The sequence below is a fragment of the Sphaerodactylus townsendi genome, linkage group LG02 (assembly GCF_021028975.2).
Source record: "Sphaerodactylus townsendi isolate TG3544 linkage group LG02, MPM_Stown_v2.3, whole genome shotgun sequence".
In the NCBI taxonomy this organism is placed as follows: domain Eukaryota; kingdom Metazoa; phylum Chordata; class Lepidosauria; order Squamata; family Sphaerodactylidae; genus Sphaerodactylus; species Sphaerodactylus townsendi.
Window position 1 is genome coordinate 35773044 of NC_059426.1, and position 18644 is coordinate 35791687.

Here is an 18644-nt window from a genome sequence, read left to right on the forward strand (position 1 = left end):
CAAAGCATGAGTATGCATCACCAGTACAGAAAACACTTCGATGAAGGAAGGAAAAATCTTCACCAATCCCCCCCCCCAATTAAATTTTGTAGACAGTCTTATAAAATGAAACAAAAATATGCAGTGAAAAGATTAAATATGCAGATGCCATGTCTTAATTATTTTCCCCATCACCAACTTGCAGCCAAATGCCTAATTTTTAAAGAATAAGCAAAATAATGCAGCCCAATTATATACATAGTTACTCAGAAATGGAGGTCACTGTATTTAACAGGTATACTTCTTTCATCTGTTTAGGTGACAAAACACCAATTTTTGGAATATAACATTGAGATAAGGGCTTTGATTGTGCAGATTTTTAATACTTTATCCCATTTCATTCTGATTTTTTAAATGTGTTTATTGAGTTTATTAATTACAATAAGGAAAATTTGAAATACTGAGAGAAAAAAAGTTAATCATGAAATATTAGTTCTGCAGACATTCTTTAGAAACAATTTCTCTCTTCTTCAAAAAGAAATTAAAATGGAGAAAGGAGCTAAAGAAATTAAAAAATAGGAGAGAAAGATGAAGAAAAACAAAGAGAAAGAAGAGAAAAAAAAACCCAGATTCGTTTTACAATAAAGTAGTATAAATTAACAGTTATTTTCAGACTTCCCCATTTCATTCTGATTCAGGTACCCTACCTTGCATAATTTTTATTTAGAGTTTTTTGAAGCATCTTTAGTAACTGCTCTGCATTTCTTAGGTAATATTTACTAACTATGAAGCACTTAAAATTGCAGTGTTGACCAATAAATGTATATAATTGAAAATACTGAAACTACTGAAACTAGTGTAAATTGAACACTTTGCTGCATAAAGAGCCATAAGAAACACAATGAGTGGCTTTCAAAATATTGACATACGTAGTAAGATTACTCCTTGCGTAGCTTGAGTCTGTATCAGCTAGCAGAGGCAATAAGCTACATAGAAAGGAAGCTGTTGAGTATATGTTAGGGGGCCGCCTCTAGCCCGTGGTGCACCGCATGTTCATGGGGAACCCGGTGCTAAATCATTCGTAGACGACCTGATTCTGGGTCGGTGTTTCGTGCATAGCAGTATATGTTTGGGCTTAATTTTCTGTAAAGGTTTGTGTATCTCTGGAACTCCCCCTCCAGGGAGATCTGTCTGTCCCCTTTTGTTGCTGCCTTACGCCAGTGGGTGAAGACTTGTGCTTTTCTGGGCAGTCCCTCCATGATCCCTCCTTCCTGGTCCATGTTTACTGATTGGTTCCCCACCCTGGGACATGGACAATATACCACACTAAACTTTCCCTTCTTACTAGATATAGTGTGAAACAAGACTTTTCTCTGTCTTACACCTCTGAAGATGCCAGCCACAGATGCAGATGAAATGTTAGGAACAAGATCCACCAGACCACGGCCACACAGCCCGGAAAACCCACCAGAACCAATTGTTTAGACTGTTTTTACTTTATAAAATTGATCCCTTGGGGGCAAGGATGTCTGGAAAAAAGGTGTGTGTGCAAATATTTTAATCAAGCCATTAAATGGTCTTGAGGGCTAGAAAAAAATTCCTGTTCAATTCAACACCAAGTTGTGTTTTAGTAGCATATAACCACTTGTGAATCTTTTTTTTTTTTTTCTCTGACTACTGTTTGAATAGGTTTGGATAGGAAAAAATCACATTCTAATTTGGGTTTTCAAAATTATTGGGTTTTTTTTTAAATTAACCCATATAAAATTTGAAAATATTTCTGCCATTTATTTAATTTGTTGTATATCCATAGTAGTGTGCCTGTGTAATTTCCCTGTACCTTTAATACAAGTTATGACACAAGTTGTTTTTTAAAATATTTGTTTTATATTGGTAAATAAATAAATAAAATTATAGTATTGGGTCCAGACAGGATTTTCACTCTAACTTGGACAATTCCCCTTGTTTCAGCTCTCATCCATGTGTTTTGTCTATGATCCCCACCATAGCCTTTTTGATGATCAGAAACCTCTCCCTCCTTTTTTTTTACTACCCTGTTTCCCCGAATATAAGACATCCCCTGAAAATAAGACGTAGTAGAGGTTTTGCTGAAGTGCGAAATATAAGGCATCCCCGAAAGTAAGACGTAACAAAGTTTTTGTTTGGAAGCATGTCCGACGAACAGAACACAGAAAAATAAGACATCCCCTGAAAATAAGACATAGCAAATCTTTGGGAGCAAAAATTAATATAAGACACTGTCTTATTTTCGGGGAAACACGGTAGAAGGAAACCTGGTTGGACTTGTCACTTTGCTGCTCTGACTGAAGAAGCCTATTTAAAAACTAAACAAAGATATAGTTGAGAACTTGAGATTGCTTGGAACGTCTATTCTATCTCTGGTTACTATTCTGGTACTAGGAGGGTCAATACAGCTGTATTCCAGATTTGCCAATCTGCAGGTGAGGCCTGGAGATCTCCCAGTATTGCCACTGATTTCCAGGTGACAGAAATCAATTTCCCCGGAGAAAATGGCTGCTCTGGAAGGTGGATCCTGTGATATTATATCTTGCTGAGTGCCTTCTCCAAACCCCAGGCTCTACTCCCGAATTTCCAAGAATTCCCCAACCCTACTTTTTCTTAAATGCTGAATTCTTGCAAGATCCTTGTTTTGAATTCATTGTGGTGGTGGTGGGGAATTTAAGATTGGACTCTGACCGGATTTTACCTTTGACTTGCTTGAAGCCTAGCTTATCTATCAAGCACATCCGATTTGTTCTTCTCCTTGGGGTACAGAGGATGGCTTTAATGTCTGTCATGTTATCTAATTAACAATGGAGTCCTAAATAAAGTAACACCCTTGTAAACCAATTTCAAGTTAACAGGCTTACAAAGATATAACTCCACTTAAGTTGGCAGTGCTGTAATGCAATTCTAAAAAGGTCTACTTAGTGGGGATTACTTCTAGAACAGTGTTGTTAGGACTGCACTGCTAGTAAGCTACCATACTGGTTCAGAACCAGAATTGCTGGCTATGTGTTTCCTATTTTTTGCCCCACAACAGAAACCCAGGTAGTGGACGTAGGGTCCTGTGGCCAGGCAAGTCCATGCACAAAGATCTATTTTCACCCCTGGGTTATTCTCGTCCCAGCAGGCCTGCTGCATGTGGAATCAAAGACAGACACAGTAAATACAGAGCCTGAAGAATAGTAAGGATAAATATTTTATTTCCACTTAACATCTCTGAAGATGTGAAAAACACAATATTCTATTCACATGTACACGTTACTTAAACTTTTGTAATAAATTACAGCCAAGAAATTCAGCAATCGCGATCAGGAAATATGAAATTTTAAGTAACTGTAACACTCCTATTGGCTTTTTTTTCTCTTTTATTTTCCTGTGATTTCAAAAAGTTGGGATTAACAATGGAATAGAATTTAAATCCTCACAAAAAACTGAGTAACTGTTAAAAAACAACTCTGAAATACTGAACAAAAATGTGGAATGCCACTGAATACACTGATTTCATAGTATTCAGAAAAGCCGCACAGGTTCTATTTCTAATTCACTCTGATCATTTGGATACAAAAAGTCAGCAATTTATTCAACCATTAGCAGTTTCCTTCCCAGGATAAATCTGCATTTGACTGCTACACTAAGACTTCTCTTCAAAAAAGATACCAAATAATTTTAATCTGAACACAGCTGTACTTTCTGCTAAATTTAAAAACACATCTTCATATTAATTGTATATGGTAATACAGTCTGCATAATGTGGATGTGAAGAATTTGAATGACACTAAGTAAATCATCTAAGAACCCATGACCTGAAGGATTCAAGTTTCACAACACCTTACAGACCAACAAGATTTTCCAGCGACGAGCTTTTGATCGTCAACGCTTCTTTGGTCCTTCGATGCTTGAAATCTCATACCCTAAAAATCTTGTTGGACAATAAGATGCTACTGGTCTTGAATCTAGCTATTGTACTGTAAACCAGCACAGCTACTCTCTGAAACTGTACTCTCAAAGTAGTCAGTCAGTCAGTAAAACCTTTATTGGCGTAATAAAAATAGACAGGAATAGTGTTAATGGGATGGATTAGTATTAGCATAAAGAAAGGCATTTTAAAAAGATTGGGCATGGAAAGGAATTTTGAGCCAGAACCGAAATGTTGAGCTCCAGGCCTTGGTCTCCAGTCTTTGCTGACCTATTTCAGCGCATATTACAAAATAGGTGACACTGTTTGATACACCCAGAAGTTTCCAAAGGAATCCTGCCTGAATATTCTCTATTTTTGAGAAAAATTTTTGATCCAAATTGGAATAACATAAAAGAATTTGGGGATCATCATCTCAGAATAAACCTTTTGAGCTGCTGGAACATATTGGTTGCCTTTAAGCTGATGAATTGGTTTAGGGAAGTTTTTATTAGTTTGTTGCAATGAGTGGCATAATAAAAATATTTTTTTTGCAATGAGTTTATTGCAACGACTGGCATAATTAGTTACAGTGCAATTAGCCCTAAAAGTGAGTCCGGGATATCTAATTTGTTTCACTTGTTCAAGTTGGATATTTTCAATCTTCCAAGAATATTTGCACCTCTGTTTTGAAAAGATTAGAACTTTTATTTCATCAGTATTAATGTTTAAGTGGTTTTGGTTGCAGTAATGATTGAAGGCATTAATTGTAGGCTTGTAAGCCAGTTTTTGTTCTAGTCATGATCACTGTGTCATCAGCATATTGGAGTATTGGAGTAAAAGGGGTAGAAAGTCTTGGAGGGTGTCCGTCTATTGGATTAAGGGTAGCTGGAAGGTCACGTAAGAATAAGTTAAATAAAGAGGGAGCAAAAAGACAGCCTTGTTTGACTCCTTTTGTACTGGAAATCTTTGTTGTTAAATGTCCTTTGTGTGAGCATTTTGCTTGCTATGTATTCGAGGTGTGTAACTGTATTAGCAGGTGCAGTAATCTTGGATCGATTCCAAGGTTGCTTAATTTCTTCCATAAGAGGGTTCGAAAGCTGTTTTTAAATAGACGAAAACCCCTTGCTGGTTTGGAGTATTTCTCGATTAAAAAGGATAAAAGAGCACAGTATTCAAGAGGAGATTATCCACTTGCAGATTCAATTTGTTCTGGGCCTAAGAGTCCTTTAGTTAGTATCCAATTATTCAGTCTTAAAGCAAGATACTTTGCATAAAGTTTACGCGGCCCTGATAATAGACTGATTGGACGATAATTGGATGGTTGAGTCATGTTCCATTTTTTAAAAATGGGATTAATGATTGTGTTTTGCCAAGCTGGGGGAAGGATTCCATTTTGATTTATTAAGGTAAAAAGATTGGCCAAAGTAATCTCAGATGTATTGAGTTGGATCCAGTCAGCATTTTCATTCAATTCACTTGGCCAATTCCCTTCCTAAACACAGCCAGATCTTGTAATCTCATACATGTCTTTTTGATAGTTAAACGGGACTGCTGTCTTTATCACCAGTGGAAAAACTAGCCCAGGGGTCTGCAACCTGCGGCTCTCCAGATGTTCATGGACTACAAATCCCATCAGCCCCTGCCAGCATGGTCAATTGGGCATGCTGGCAGGGGCTGATGGGAATTGTATAGTCCATGAACATCTGGAGAGCCGCAGGTTGCAGACCCCTGAACTAGCCGGATCAAACCCAATGTTTTATTTTAAATTACGTCAACTTGGATTTAACCTACTTTTGACACATGAGAAACTGGGGTGATCTAGCATATGACATGCAGAGCCCCTTGGGTGTAGGCTCACAACCTGCTGGTCAGTGAACAACCACAGCTTGTGTAGATGTGAGCAATTCTTGCTTAGTCACACCTCCAAAGTCAGCTTTCACTGGCCACCACTGTTGATGCAGTGGTTCTGTATCTGTGTGCATACCTTTGACAGCCAAACCAATAGGCCAACATGACATTGCCATACTATAGAACTGGTCCTGCACAAGATAGACCACTTAATGCTTGCTGATAGCAGCCAGGAATTGCACCATGCATCTTCACATGGGCTGTCACTGTTGAAACTGTCTTCTTAATTGCAGCTTCTGGGTGACTTCTTTATCTCAGTTTTACATTTACAAAGTGGGAGTGATGTAAGGACAGCCCAACCTGGCAGAAACTTTGGTACTGATGTTGAGAATCAGCGTCTCTGCCATCTGTTGGGTCAGCAGAATTGCCATGCGCAAAACATCCAGTTCTCCTCTGACTGCACTGATCACACAGGCTTGAAATCGTTCAACCCGAGCCATTTGGAAGTTCCTGGCCTAATTAATTAAACTATGCATCTTCTTGTCCTGGGACATTCCTGCTTTTTTCCCACATGTTCATCCCACATGTGCACCCACAAAGGTCAGCTTCAAATGGGCTAGAACTTCATGTGCATACAGCGAAACAAAATATTCTCAATTCCAAATGGCTTTGCACAGAATTCCCCCCATAGCTGTCCTGGCACAAGCTGATTTATATGACAGAGCCATGCATAACAGCAGAGCTGAGATAAGCTTATTACACTATCTTTGATCATTTAGAACATTAAAAAATGCATTTCTGAGATTGATTGTGAAGTCCTGTTAATTGAATCCATTTTATAAGATCCAGGGTTTTTTTTGTAAAAAGTGTTTAAAGATTGCTTAAAAAAAAGGAACACATACGAACAAACAGTTGTAAAATGTTTGATATTTATCCCACTTCTGTTTCAATCACAGAGGACCAATCCATTGAGTCTTTTCCCCCCCTCCCCTTCCCCAGCCATGTGTACCCTCTCGATGATGATTTAGCCATCTTAATTCCACTTTGAGAGCTATCCACAAACATTGCTCATGCTTTGAGAAAGTGTAACCTGTGCAGGAGTCCATAAGGAAGAGAATGATGGCTAGATCTTCATAGGGGGTACACTTTGTCTTCCTGTTGAAGGAGATGGTTTAATGGCCCTGGCTGAAAGTGGTTGGGAATGGAAGGAGGGAAAAGAGCTACTTGGATTCTATGGGAAGTCATGCAGCTGCATGTCTGGGACACGATGGATCCTGCCCAGGTTTGCAATCTTGCTTTTTCATTAGTTAAAAAATGAATTAAATAATTAAGTATGAAGACCTTCATAAAAATCTATATGGCATATACAAAAACAGTTTGGCTCTTTCCGCACATGCATGCAGAACAATGCACTATCAATCCACTTCCAATGCACTTTGCAGCTGGATTTTACTGTGCAAAATAGCAAAACCCACTTGCAAACAATTGTGAAAGTGAACTGACAGTGCATTGTTATGTGCACAAGGGGCCTTTGTGTTGTGTAAATGTTTTCCTTTGATAAGGGCATTCAAGTTCAACTACTCTCATTAACAAAGGCCAAACTGAAACACACAATCAAGTTTGGGATTTTTTTTTTGCTTGTGTGTTTCGTTTTGTTTGCAGAACAGGGTCTTTATGACCCCCCCTAACATCAGTGTTATAACTCCCATTCAGTTAACAGGATCATGATTTCCATTCTAATTTGGAGTGTGGAATAAATTAAGGGCACAATCCAGCCAAAGCTAAGCACAATTTGGTCCCATTCAGGGTCCAAGCATTATTTCTCCTAACCTCACCTAATATTGCTGACACACTTACAAATATACAAAAAAATCTGGCTTATTGACCCCAAGATGAGGCTTTAATGCTGGCTGGATCGTTCCCTTAATTGAGTGCCAAATTGCAAATGCAATTTTTTTAAAAAGCTAGCATGCCTTTGGCAAAATAACAAAACAAGCTCTCTAGCAAAAATATACATAGGATTTAAAATCTGGATCGAATCATCACTTGTCTATAGCTAGACAAGCAAACGACATCATGTAGGAATTTCAAGGGCAGTATTCCAAGGTTTCAAAAACTCCCCTTCCAATTGGTCACCCTTGGTGACAGAGAAAAGGGGGCTCATACCACACATTTCTGTGAAGGGTTATAATCCAGAAATGTGGGGGAGGAGGAAATTGGATTATTTACCACTACAGTGCAGCTGTTGGAATCACCACTACAACATTTAGTATAGTACAGTAAAAGATACTGTAATGACTGCTGGCATTCACAACAAATACTGCATGGATGTGTCACATCCTCAGATGTGACTTTTTTTCCCCAAACAAGATGAGAGATGGTTAACTATATCCTATATAACTTTATATATTATATTACTTTAATTCTCCATTACATATAAATTTAAATATTAAATATCCAGTATTAAATCAAGGAAAATAGCACAAATATAGGGTCTGATTCTGTAAATCGCACACACACGCACACATGCACGCGCGCACACACACACACACACATACATACATAAAAGCCATGATTTTAAACCGGGGGAGGGGGACTCATTCTTGTTGTGAAGCGTTTGTAGGATTGAGCCGCTCTTCATTTCAACACAGCTCTAAAACTACAAGTGTCTCTGTTACCTTAGGTCTTCCAAAATGACAAGCTGAAAGCTAACCTATTAAAAAGGAGGGGCTTTTCCCCCAAGGTCCCCCCCCCCCGAAATGGAGAAGCCATGAAAATAAATTACACAGGCAAAGTAGGAAAGTACCGTCCAAACCTACTAAGACATAAATTCGATGAAAAAGAAAAATCTGTTCTCTTCTCAGCTGGATGGAGGGGGTTCCGAAGGCTGGAGGACCCAGGAAGGAAACTGCAAGATTCTTCCTTGGATAGCGTTGATTTGTGCAATGGGTTACAGACCAGAGTCAATGCAGAGCCAATGAGCTCAAACACAGATGGTGCTACTTACATGACCAGTGCTTATACTCTGGGATGAAAGACAGCTTGGAGGATGAAATGGGTCGCCTGACGGGTTGTGGCACTCCTCACGTCGTAAAAAGAAATTGGACAACAAGTCATAGGCAAGTTTCGCGGTCCACGCCTTTCCCTGAGTCAGCTTTCTTCTCTCGTTGGCCTTCAGTGCTGCACGGAGGAAAGACAGAGAAGAAGGAAAGTCTTGCTGGCCTCAACAAGTTACCAGTCGACAGGTTTGGATAAGGGGTGGTGGCAGCAGGGGGCAGAATCCATCCACCCAATAAGACCATTTGCATGAACTTTTCATGCCACAATGTACAAAACCAGGAAACAAAGAAACGAATGGTTATGAAGAGCATCTGCCATTATCATAGAAATAAAAGACAGTCAAAGAACGAAACAGAAGAACAGCTGAAGTGAAAAAAAAAGAAAGTTACAGATGTACAAGTCGGCGAGCATGCAAGCAAAGATCATTGCATGGTTAAATGATAGAAATTTTCTTTGCAAAGATCATGGGCCGTGTGGCACGCTGGTATCTTCTGATGCACAAACAAGAAGCTGAATGGTGGATTCGTTAGAGTGCGCACATCTGTGCCCTCCGGCTGAAGTCAGATGTGGATATTATTTTATTTATTGAAATATTTATACCCTGCCTTTTCTCAGCGACTGAAATCCACTTGCAAAACTTGCCAGAACTATCATCAGAACAGTAAAACCAAGATTACAACGTAATCTCAATACCCTGCTACAGAATAACATGCCATTTTACCTAGGATCCATCAAAGAGTCACTGAAAAGAATGAAAGAGGAGGAAGAGGAGTTTGGATTTACACCTGCTTTTTTCTCCTGTAAGGAGATTCAAAGTGGCTTACAAACCAGAGGCGTGGCTGGGCCAAACTGCACCTGGTGCGCAGTGTGTTTTTTCCTCCCCCCCCCCCATGGCACCCCTCCCCTGGCGCACACACCCCGCCTCCCTTTCCACACTTACCTACGTTCCCTTTCTATTTCTAGTACTTTTTGAGGCTGAAAAAAGCGGCCTCTTCACAGTTCAGGGAAAAAACTCCCTGACGAACTATACTTCCCAGGAGACCTTGTGAGCCCCAAGGTCTCCTGGGAACTGTAGTTTTTAGCCTGAACTGTAAAAAGGCCACTTTTTCAGGCTCAAAAAGTACTAAAAAAGAAAAGGAAAGTAGGTAAGTGTGGGAAGGGTGTGTGTGTGCCGCGGGGGGATCGCCACAGGGGACTGTGGAAAAGGGGGATGGGCCGGGGGCAATTTTCTGCCCCCAGGTGTGCGCCCAGTGCACGATGCACCCCCTTTCCCCTTGGTGCTCTGCCACTGTTACAAACTCATTCCCTTCCTCTCTCCCCAACAGACACCTCGTGAGAGACATAGGGGTGAAAGAGTTCTGGAAAACTGCGACTAGCCCAGGGGTCTGCAACCTGCGACTCTCCAGATGTTCATGGACTACAAATCCCATCAGCCCCAATTGGTCATGGTGGCAGGGAATTCTTCATGGAATTGTAGTCCATGAACATCTGGAGAGCCACAGGTTGCAGACCCCTGGACTAGCCCAAGGTCACCCAGCAGGCTTCAAATGTAGGTGAGGGGGAACAAATCCAGTTCACCAGATGCTCATGTGAAGGGACGGGGAATCAAATCCAGTTCTTCAGATTAGAGTCCACCACTCTTAACCACTACACCTTGCTGGCTCTTACCAAAAGTTAGATTTAACCTACTTTTCCACTAGTGAGTGAGTGAGTGAGAGAGAGAGAGTGAGAGTGAGAGAGAGAGAGAGAGAGAGAGAGAGAGAGAGAGAGAGAGAGAGAGAGAGAGAGAGAATGGGATATGTTGCTGAAGTTTAATCCCCACTTTTTTGTCAATGAGCACCCTCCCGCCCAAAAAAAAAAACCCTTGGAACAAATTTGGGGGCAGGGAAACAATTTAGTAACCCTCCTGCAGCACACTGCTCCAGAATACTAGAGCTATGGTGGTAAAGGTATAAATACATTGAGCTTGTTGATGGACATTTCATGCATCTGATGAAGTGAGCTCTGACTCACAAAAGGTTATGATGGAACAGTGCAAATGTATACTTTACTATCTAGTTCAGTGCAAATGTATACTCTCTAGTTCAGTGCAAACGTATACTATCTTGTTCACTAGATGTGCAGCCCAGAGAGTGTGAATGACACAGTCAAAAACAGTTTTATCAGCACTGCTCTCAAAAGCTGGATTGCATCATATAAATGAAAGGTGTACCAAAAAGCATACTAGTCTCCAGAAACTCAAATGTGTACTGAGTATCTACCCCCAGAAAGGGGGCTGGTGGTATTTCTATTTAATTTTAATTTGGATTCAAGGTCTGGTAGCTGTCTTGTGCAAGAAAACAAAGAGAGCTACTATGAAGGCCAAAGTACATTCTGGACAGGCAGCAATGCTGTTCTCTTGCAACGGCACACGTTCAGGCTTACTCTGCCCCAAATCGAAAGACCACACAACAGGATCAGGCCCTATGCAAAGCTTGACATCCCAGAAGTGGGGGCACTGCTTGGTAACAGGCTGCACAATGGACATCAGCATGACTTGAACCAAGGAACACAGTCCCAAAATACAACTAGATCAATTATTTCCTCAGTCGGCCCTTTCTATAGCCATTGCTAAAAAATCTGACCCTTTTATTCATCCATCTTTGCCAGCCTATGCCACAGTGAGGACATTCATCACATAACGTCTTTATTGCTCCTCTCCTATTGGACTATAGCACGTTATGTCAGGGAATAAAAATATGTGGTGTGCATCTTGTGAGCAGACAGATCATTGTGATCTAGGTGACAGCACCTGTCATACAGAAACACTAGGCAGAACCTGATGCAACTGTACAGAACCAGTTCAATCCTGTTCACTGACCTTTACTGTGATTGGTTAGCAGAAGTATATAGGCAGAGCATGTTCCACTAGTCTGTGTCTAGGGATTTCTGAGTTGCTGCGGAGCATGCTGCCCGACTGTTTGCTGATACTGCCTACACTGTAAATAACCTGCACCTAAAGATAAAGTCTTCTTTGGAAGTGAAACCACTTTATGGTGTCGTGTTGTTTCTTCTGCCATGCCAAGCCTGTTGCAGCCGCACTCATCCTACTTCGGTAACGCACCTATCGCTGTCAGGTTATGGGCCCAGAGTCTGCTGTTACACGGGAGTAAGGTAGTGCTGAAGAGTGTTGTTGGTGTGAAGTGCACAGGCTGTGTGTGGAACAGAGGCAGTCATGGCGTTTACAGCTACCAGTTTGCCCTTTGATAGGTTGGATGGGACGAACTACATGCCCTGGAGCTGTAAAATGAAGAGTTATCTGATCAGAGATGACCTGTGGGGCAGCCGCACTTATCCTACTTCGGTAACGCACCTTTGGCTGTTAAAAGGTCTACTCTGTCATGTTATGCTAGGATTTGAGAGCAACATTTCCACGGGCCCAAGAATTTCTGCCCATGGGCTGTGATTGTTCCCCTTCCACAGAAGCCCCAAATACCCTGAGGCACAGGTGTCAAACTCGCGGCCCTCCAGATGTTATGGACTAGTTCCCATCATCCCCTGCCAGCACAATGCTGGCAGGGGATGATGGGAACTGTAGTCCATAACATCTGGAGGGCCGTGAGTTTGACACCTGTGCGTCTGAGGCATTTTGTTCCCAGTGGACAGGGGAGTTTGGAGGTTATTTTGGGGTTCCATTCCATAGCCAAAAATCCTTGCATGCTGCTCTGGATCCAAGACAATATAGCCTACAGTCTGAAAGCATGACTTCATGGAGCTTAATGATTAACAAAATGTGATGAAGAGGCAAGGAAAGCTCCCCCTCACCCACCAAAAAAAAAAAAACCACCCACAAGAAGAAAAGTACTACAATTGTTTCCATATGTTTATCAGCAAATGCACAGAAGGTTATTTGGGGATTGCTTTTATTTATTTATATTTATGTATTATTTGAATTTCTATACCACCCTTTCCCCAAAGGGCTCTGAGTGGTGTACAACATAAAATCCCAGTACAATCGAACAAGGGAACACAGATTTACTACGTATGAATAAATTACAGATTGCACTGGCTCCATCAATTTTAAATACGATTACTAAAAAGATTATGTTCTATTTATCTTGGTTTTTCTCTCCAGAAGAGAGAAGACAAGATTTCACGGGGTGCCCTTTTGCCATGACAAAGGATGTTAGCAGTATCAAATCTGATTACGGTATTTGCAAATATGATAAGCAGGTGTCCTTATCATGAGATTCTTCATTCAAAGTAAGGATACCTTGGAAGGGGTTGTGCTCATGGGGTCCTTTGCCCCTGAAAATACTAAGACACATTACCCGAATGGACTTCCATTGACACTTTACCTAGTGCACTGTCTAAAATTAATTTCTAGTTTTCTTAACAACTATCTTTTTCCCCCTTTGCCTATTAAAGGATCTCTGTGTTCCATCTGGAGTTTGTGAGACATCTGATGAACTACTGGATTTTATTGGCTGTGCTTGAGAAGTTGCCAACTGCAAACACAGCTGATTGTTTTCGTGCTGTTCATGTGTGTCCAAATAAAGGAAAATGAAAATGTCTAAATGAGAACGTCAATATATCCATAATTACTAGCCAGACATACTTTGTTCCATTTCCTCAACTACATCTGACAGAAGCTCCAGGCATCTTTGCATCAGTGTTCTCTGGTGAACACAGTACCAAGAGGAACATCTTTGCACCTGCACATTTGGTCACTAGCAGCTGCTTTGGATCAGTTTAAGAACTAAGATAGAAATCCTAAAATACGGTGCTAAGAAGCAAGTTTTATGTTATTCAGTGGGGCTTAATTCTGCAAAAATATATTTAGGATTGCAGCTTAAATAATCTAATTTAGCAGAGAAGAGGCAGCATTTCCAGGAGTCATGGCCACTGTGGTCATTAACTGGCCAACTTGTACAAAGATCATAGCGTATTTTTTAAAAAATGAGTTTGAGATTTTGAGTTGAGACTTACTACTTGGTGTCTCTGTGTGCCTTCAGTGACTTAGCTAATCTTGCAATCAGTTCCTGAAATCACTTTGCAGATAGCCAATGTCAGTCATTGAAAGCATGCATCTAACTGCAAAGGTTGGGGATGAACTGCGCATATTCCCTCTTCGAACAGAAAGCATAACATAAAACCAAGCCCCACCCACCATTCCACCCACCAATAAGCAGTCTATTCAACAATACCTGGCATTCATTTCATGATGCAGACATGGACCTGAAATATTCCCCACCACCACCACCACAGCCATGGCCTCCCTTCTGTTTTAACATCCATCCTGATTAAGAGTTTTAGAAAACTGAAAAGCTAGTGCAATAATCTATATTATTTTAGACAGTCAAAGGCATTTCATAGCTTTTTGCTTTAAAATCTGCCCGGTTTTCTTCCATTATCGAGAACAGCAGATGCCTCTAAGATCTGCCCCTCTTTCTAGCTGGGAATGACTTCACTTTGGATGAACAGCTAGTTTCTTATTCTTCATAGAGGCAAGCTTACAAAGAATAGTGTGGAGGAAGTTCTAGAGGTCCCCGTCTTCAAGAAGCCTGAGAATCTCCGGATCAACAATTCCCATCATCAGCACTGAACTGACTTCCGCAGCAAGCCTAGCTTTACTCTTTTCAACCTGTACTGACCATTCTAGTTTTTTAAAGTATGCTGCTGTGCCATTTAGTAGTGAAGACACCAAAATGAAAATATAAAGTCATATATGTAGCACTGACCATGGAGGAAGCTTTCTAAAAGATATTTGAAACAAAACACCAGTTTATACGTTTAGTTGGGGGTACTGGTGCAAACCGTTCACATCAGCAGTGAGAACCAGGGCACCATTTGTGTGATTAGCAGAAGGAAAGGTCATATGATTTGAGAAGCGACATAGTACCGTCCTAACTAAAGGGAAGGGGTTGTGACATGTATTTGACCAAGGACCGATCATCTTGTTTATGCTGCATAGAAAGAGAAAGAACACTGAAGAAGCAACATGCCTTTTTTGGGGTGACAAAATACTAGAAATCAATCAGAGGAATTTAATTTCAGTTAACATTCGCAAGTTAAACATAGTGAATTTCTTTATTGAAAAAGGTAATAATTTTCTCAGTACAAGCTGCCATCTTGAGGATTCTCTTTTGTTCCAAAGTCTGACGGAACTGCAACATTCTTTTAAAAAGGACAACCAACACAGCAGCTTCTAAATTTGCTTTCAATACAGTTTCATCAAATTTTGTCTCCCCAAAATTCACACATAATGTTAAGCAAACGTTTCCAAAAACACCATTTAGTAGTGGGAACAGCCATCAAAGCAGAGATTTGGGGACAGGGTCTTACCTTTGGGGAATCAGCTTCTAGAGAGATTAGGAAGGGGAGCTTATGGTAGAAACGTGACAATGGAACAATTAAGCAGAAAACAAGTGTTAATTCAAAATGAATGGCACTGGGGGAAAACAGCTGTTAGGCTATTGCATTGATACCCAGTTAGCAATGATATCCTAAATTGAGTCACATCATTCTATCCATTGAAGTTAATGGGCTTAGAAGGGTATAAACTCTGCAAGGGTGACCACCAGGATATCACAATAAAAACTGTCCTCCATTTTTGTAATTAGAGAGCATCATCATGGAAACAGCTATTACCGGGAAGAGGTGGCCTGTACATACTCCTGATTATCCCTCCAGCTATTTTTCCCTCTCCAAGCAACCAAGTACCCCGAGCTGGACTCAGCTGGGAAAGAGAGAACCAGCCCCCATTAACCACTAAGCTAACTTTTCAGCACTTACGCAGCCATAGCCACGCATGGGATGAATCAATCTGAGAATGCTTGTTTGGTTCTCCTAAACTGTGCTTCTGTGTTGTGAGACCTTAGCAAACCTTTATTTTTAAGGGGCCAGCAGTGATGTACCCATGATCATTTTTTCTGTAACTATGATGTACATGCAACTGCTATTCTGGCACATCTGATGAGAAATTAACAGATCATTTTCAGCCAATAAAACATGGCTTATATGCCAACCACTAAAATGCATAAGTGTTGCCTCCTGACCTATCTGGCCTTGAAAAAAGGTTATAGCAGCAGCACCAGCAGTTCATTAGAATTGTCTGACAAACTTGCAATCTATTAAATCGCTTTCAAAACAGAATGACGACTAGGATATTGTGAGTTAGTATCACGAAGTATCAGTACTTTGGGAGTTCCTCTAGGTTTAAATAAATATCTGCTGTAATCCTGGGTGGCCTGACAGTATACATTTTTTTTAATCCATTGGAGGGACGTCATCTGTAGCTATTGGAAAGATACAAAAGTGATTGTGCAAAATACACAGTGATGCGTAGTAAGGGAGACCTCCAAGGAATACTAGGGTCATGCTGCGGAGGCAGGCAATGGCAAATCACCTCCGGGGTCGCCATAAGCCAGCTGTCACTTGATGGCGATAAAGTAGTAGTAAGTAGTCGCCTTACACAGTAGGCCCTGTAGAATGTGTTCTTTTCATGGGTTTACAATCAAACATGATACAAGACCACTAGGAAAGGCAAGGGACAAAGTCACCATGCACTAGAAATGCTCAATAGACCACCTGGATGTCCTTTTGTCTTTATTTACATTTTGATGTTGGTAAAGTTGCTTCTGTATCATTGCTTTTGCCTGAGGTAAGCATGAAAATCAGCCAAGGACTTTACTGCATTCATGGCAATTGTTGTTAGTCCAAACTGACCAACAGGAGCGGTCTGAGCGGCTCAGCAACTGTGACATCAAATACAGAAACATGTGCCCACCTGTACTGGCAGGTACGTCTTGGATACGAACCCTCAAATTTGGTGTTTAATGCTATTGTTGCTGGAAAAGCAATCACCCAGAAGCATCTTAAGTTGGCCAGGTCTTGTTTTGTTGTCCACATACCCCTCTGCTTTACAGTCTCCAGAATCAGAGCTTTGTGGAAAGGAGAAATCTGTAGGTAGGCTAGTGCGGTGCTTCCGAAGACCTGAAGATCTTAGGTCTTTAAGGACCTAGCTATTGATGCAGCAGCTACACAAGCATAAGAGTTCATATACCCCCTCTTCTCATGCACTGATGCCACTCAGTTGTCACACTGGGGTTTTCAGTATGTGTCTAAAGAGGAGTTTATAAGGTTCTGATTATCTGAGTTCTTCAAGGTATCAGTAGAGTTCTCTCTCTGTGTGAATACTGGGTGGGATCCAATCAGCTTTTCCACGAGTGAAAAAAGGAGGAGAGGGTCCTATTTCATCACTGAACAGGCTACGGTGGGGATTTTGGGACATGCACGGACAAAAGGCGTGTGTGGCAGGAGCTGGAGAAAGGATGGGACTTAGGACTAAGCAAGAAAGCTGGCTGGATCCAACCCATTATATAAATAACAAAGCAAAATCTTGACCAGAAACAAACTCTGACTGAAGTAGATAGCATATAAGAGGATTATGTTTTAAAAAATATGTTAAACCTTTTAGAAGGAAAGCTGGACTCCTTATCCTTGTTATTTTCTGATCCTATCAGTAGTGTCTTCCACACAGCTGTTTTTGCCATTTCATCAGAAATATTGATTACGGATGGGTCATCTCTAAAACAAAACGGGCACACACACACACACACAGAAAGAGAGAGCAATCAAGCTTCCGTGTCTGCAGTCCTGTGCAAGCTACAGATTCAAAGGAATACACACGCCTATTCTCAAGTCCTCCTTCGCAGTACAAGCTTTGTCATCCAATGCTTGATCATCCAGAAGGCTCAGTTAACCAGCATCACCCAGGAAGCAAGGTCTTCCCTCTCAACCACTACACCTGTGTTTTTGGGTACACGCCAACCCAAATCCTGCCTCTCCAGCTGGCCAGCTTGGAGCATTTGGCTGTTGCTGAGCTTCTGCCAGTTAGCCCTGGCAGCTGTTATTATCCTCAAACGTTGCTTTTCCTCTCAGACCAGGCAGCTGACCTGCTTGTCTGACTGTTGTGCAAGGCAATTTTGGCGGGGTGGGGGAAAGGAGGCAGGATCCCTCCAGATGTGGATTCTGTTGCCACAGCATCAAGTGTGTGGGCTTGATCACTGTGATTACCTCCAGATAAGAGGTCCCAAAGCACAGCAATGAGCTTAAGTAGCTGGCACTTCTCTGAGTACCCTGTTCCCCTTTAATGTTGGATATCAAAGCCTTCATTGAGTTAGAATTACTTATTCCCAGTGGTGGGATTCAGCCAGTTCGCACCACTTCGGCAGAACCGGTTGTTAAAATGGCGCTTGTAAACAACCAGATGTTAAATTATTTGAATCCCATCACTGCTTGTTCCCCTAAAAATAGTGGTAACAGCAAATCCACTTTCATTTCCACAGGGCTCTAGGCAGTCTAAACTTCAATTCCACAGTTTAATGTGCATTCCAGTGTATGCCCCAGAGCTCCTGCAGAAGAAAACTTCCTATTGGTTTCATGGGACGGGCATCTATGCAATAAATCTTATGTAATTAACAAACCTTTTCCTGGCATTTTAGCGAGGGGTAAAAAAAAAAAAGCAAGACTCCTGAGCTTTTGAAGGGCAGGGCTGCTTTGTCAGATGCATGAATTGAACTCTCAATCAGCAAGAATTATATTCACAGGAGGAAAGGAAATACAAATGACAAAAGATAGCAAAAATAGAAAGATTAAAAAATACAAAGAACAAAACAAAAAAAAATACTAACCTCAACCTCATTTCCTTTCAGAGTCTGCTCTTTGGGCCTCAAGGCTTGGCCCCCAGGGTCTGGCAGGGAACTATCAACTCACATATGGTTTAGAGCCCTCACAGGTGCCCAGATCTAAGCAGAGGACTTTGTAATGTATAATTAGGCCCAGAGAGAGA

At 41.1% G+C, this 18644-nt stretch overlaps 1 protein-coding gene across 7 annotated transcripts in view; it reads right to left on the minus strand.

The window, feature by feature from the left end:
* Positions 1 to 6637: 6637 nt before the first annotated feature.
* The window catches only part of SLC4A10 (solute carrier family 4 member 10), a 198273-nt gene continuing 186266 nt past the window's right edge, over positions 6638 to 18644 (minus strand). For 5 of the 7 annotated variants that reach the window (XM_048486961.1, XM_048486964.1, XM_048486959.1 and 2 more), the window contains 2 exons: positions 17264 to 17380; positions 6638 to 8932 (listed from right to left, as the gene is read on the minus strand). In XM_048486961.1, the coding sequence (XP_048342918.1) occupies positions 8866 to 8932; positions 17264 to 17380 (184 nt within the window). In that variant the 3' untranslated portion in view covers positions 6638 to 8865. Of the gene's footprint in view, positions 8933 to 15136; positions 15176 to 17263; positions 17381 to 18644 lie in introns of all 7 variants that reach the window. The other 2 variants (XM_048486962.1, XM_048486965.1) reach the window with 2 other exon arrangements.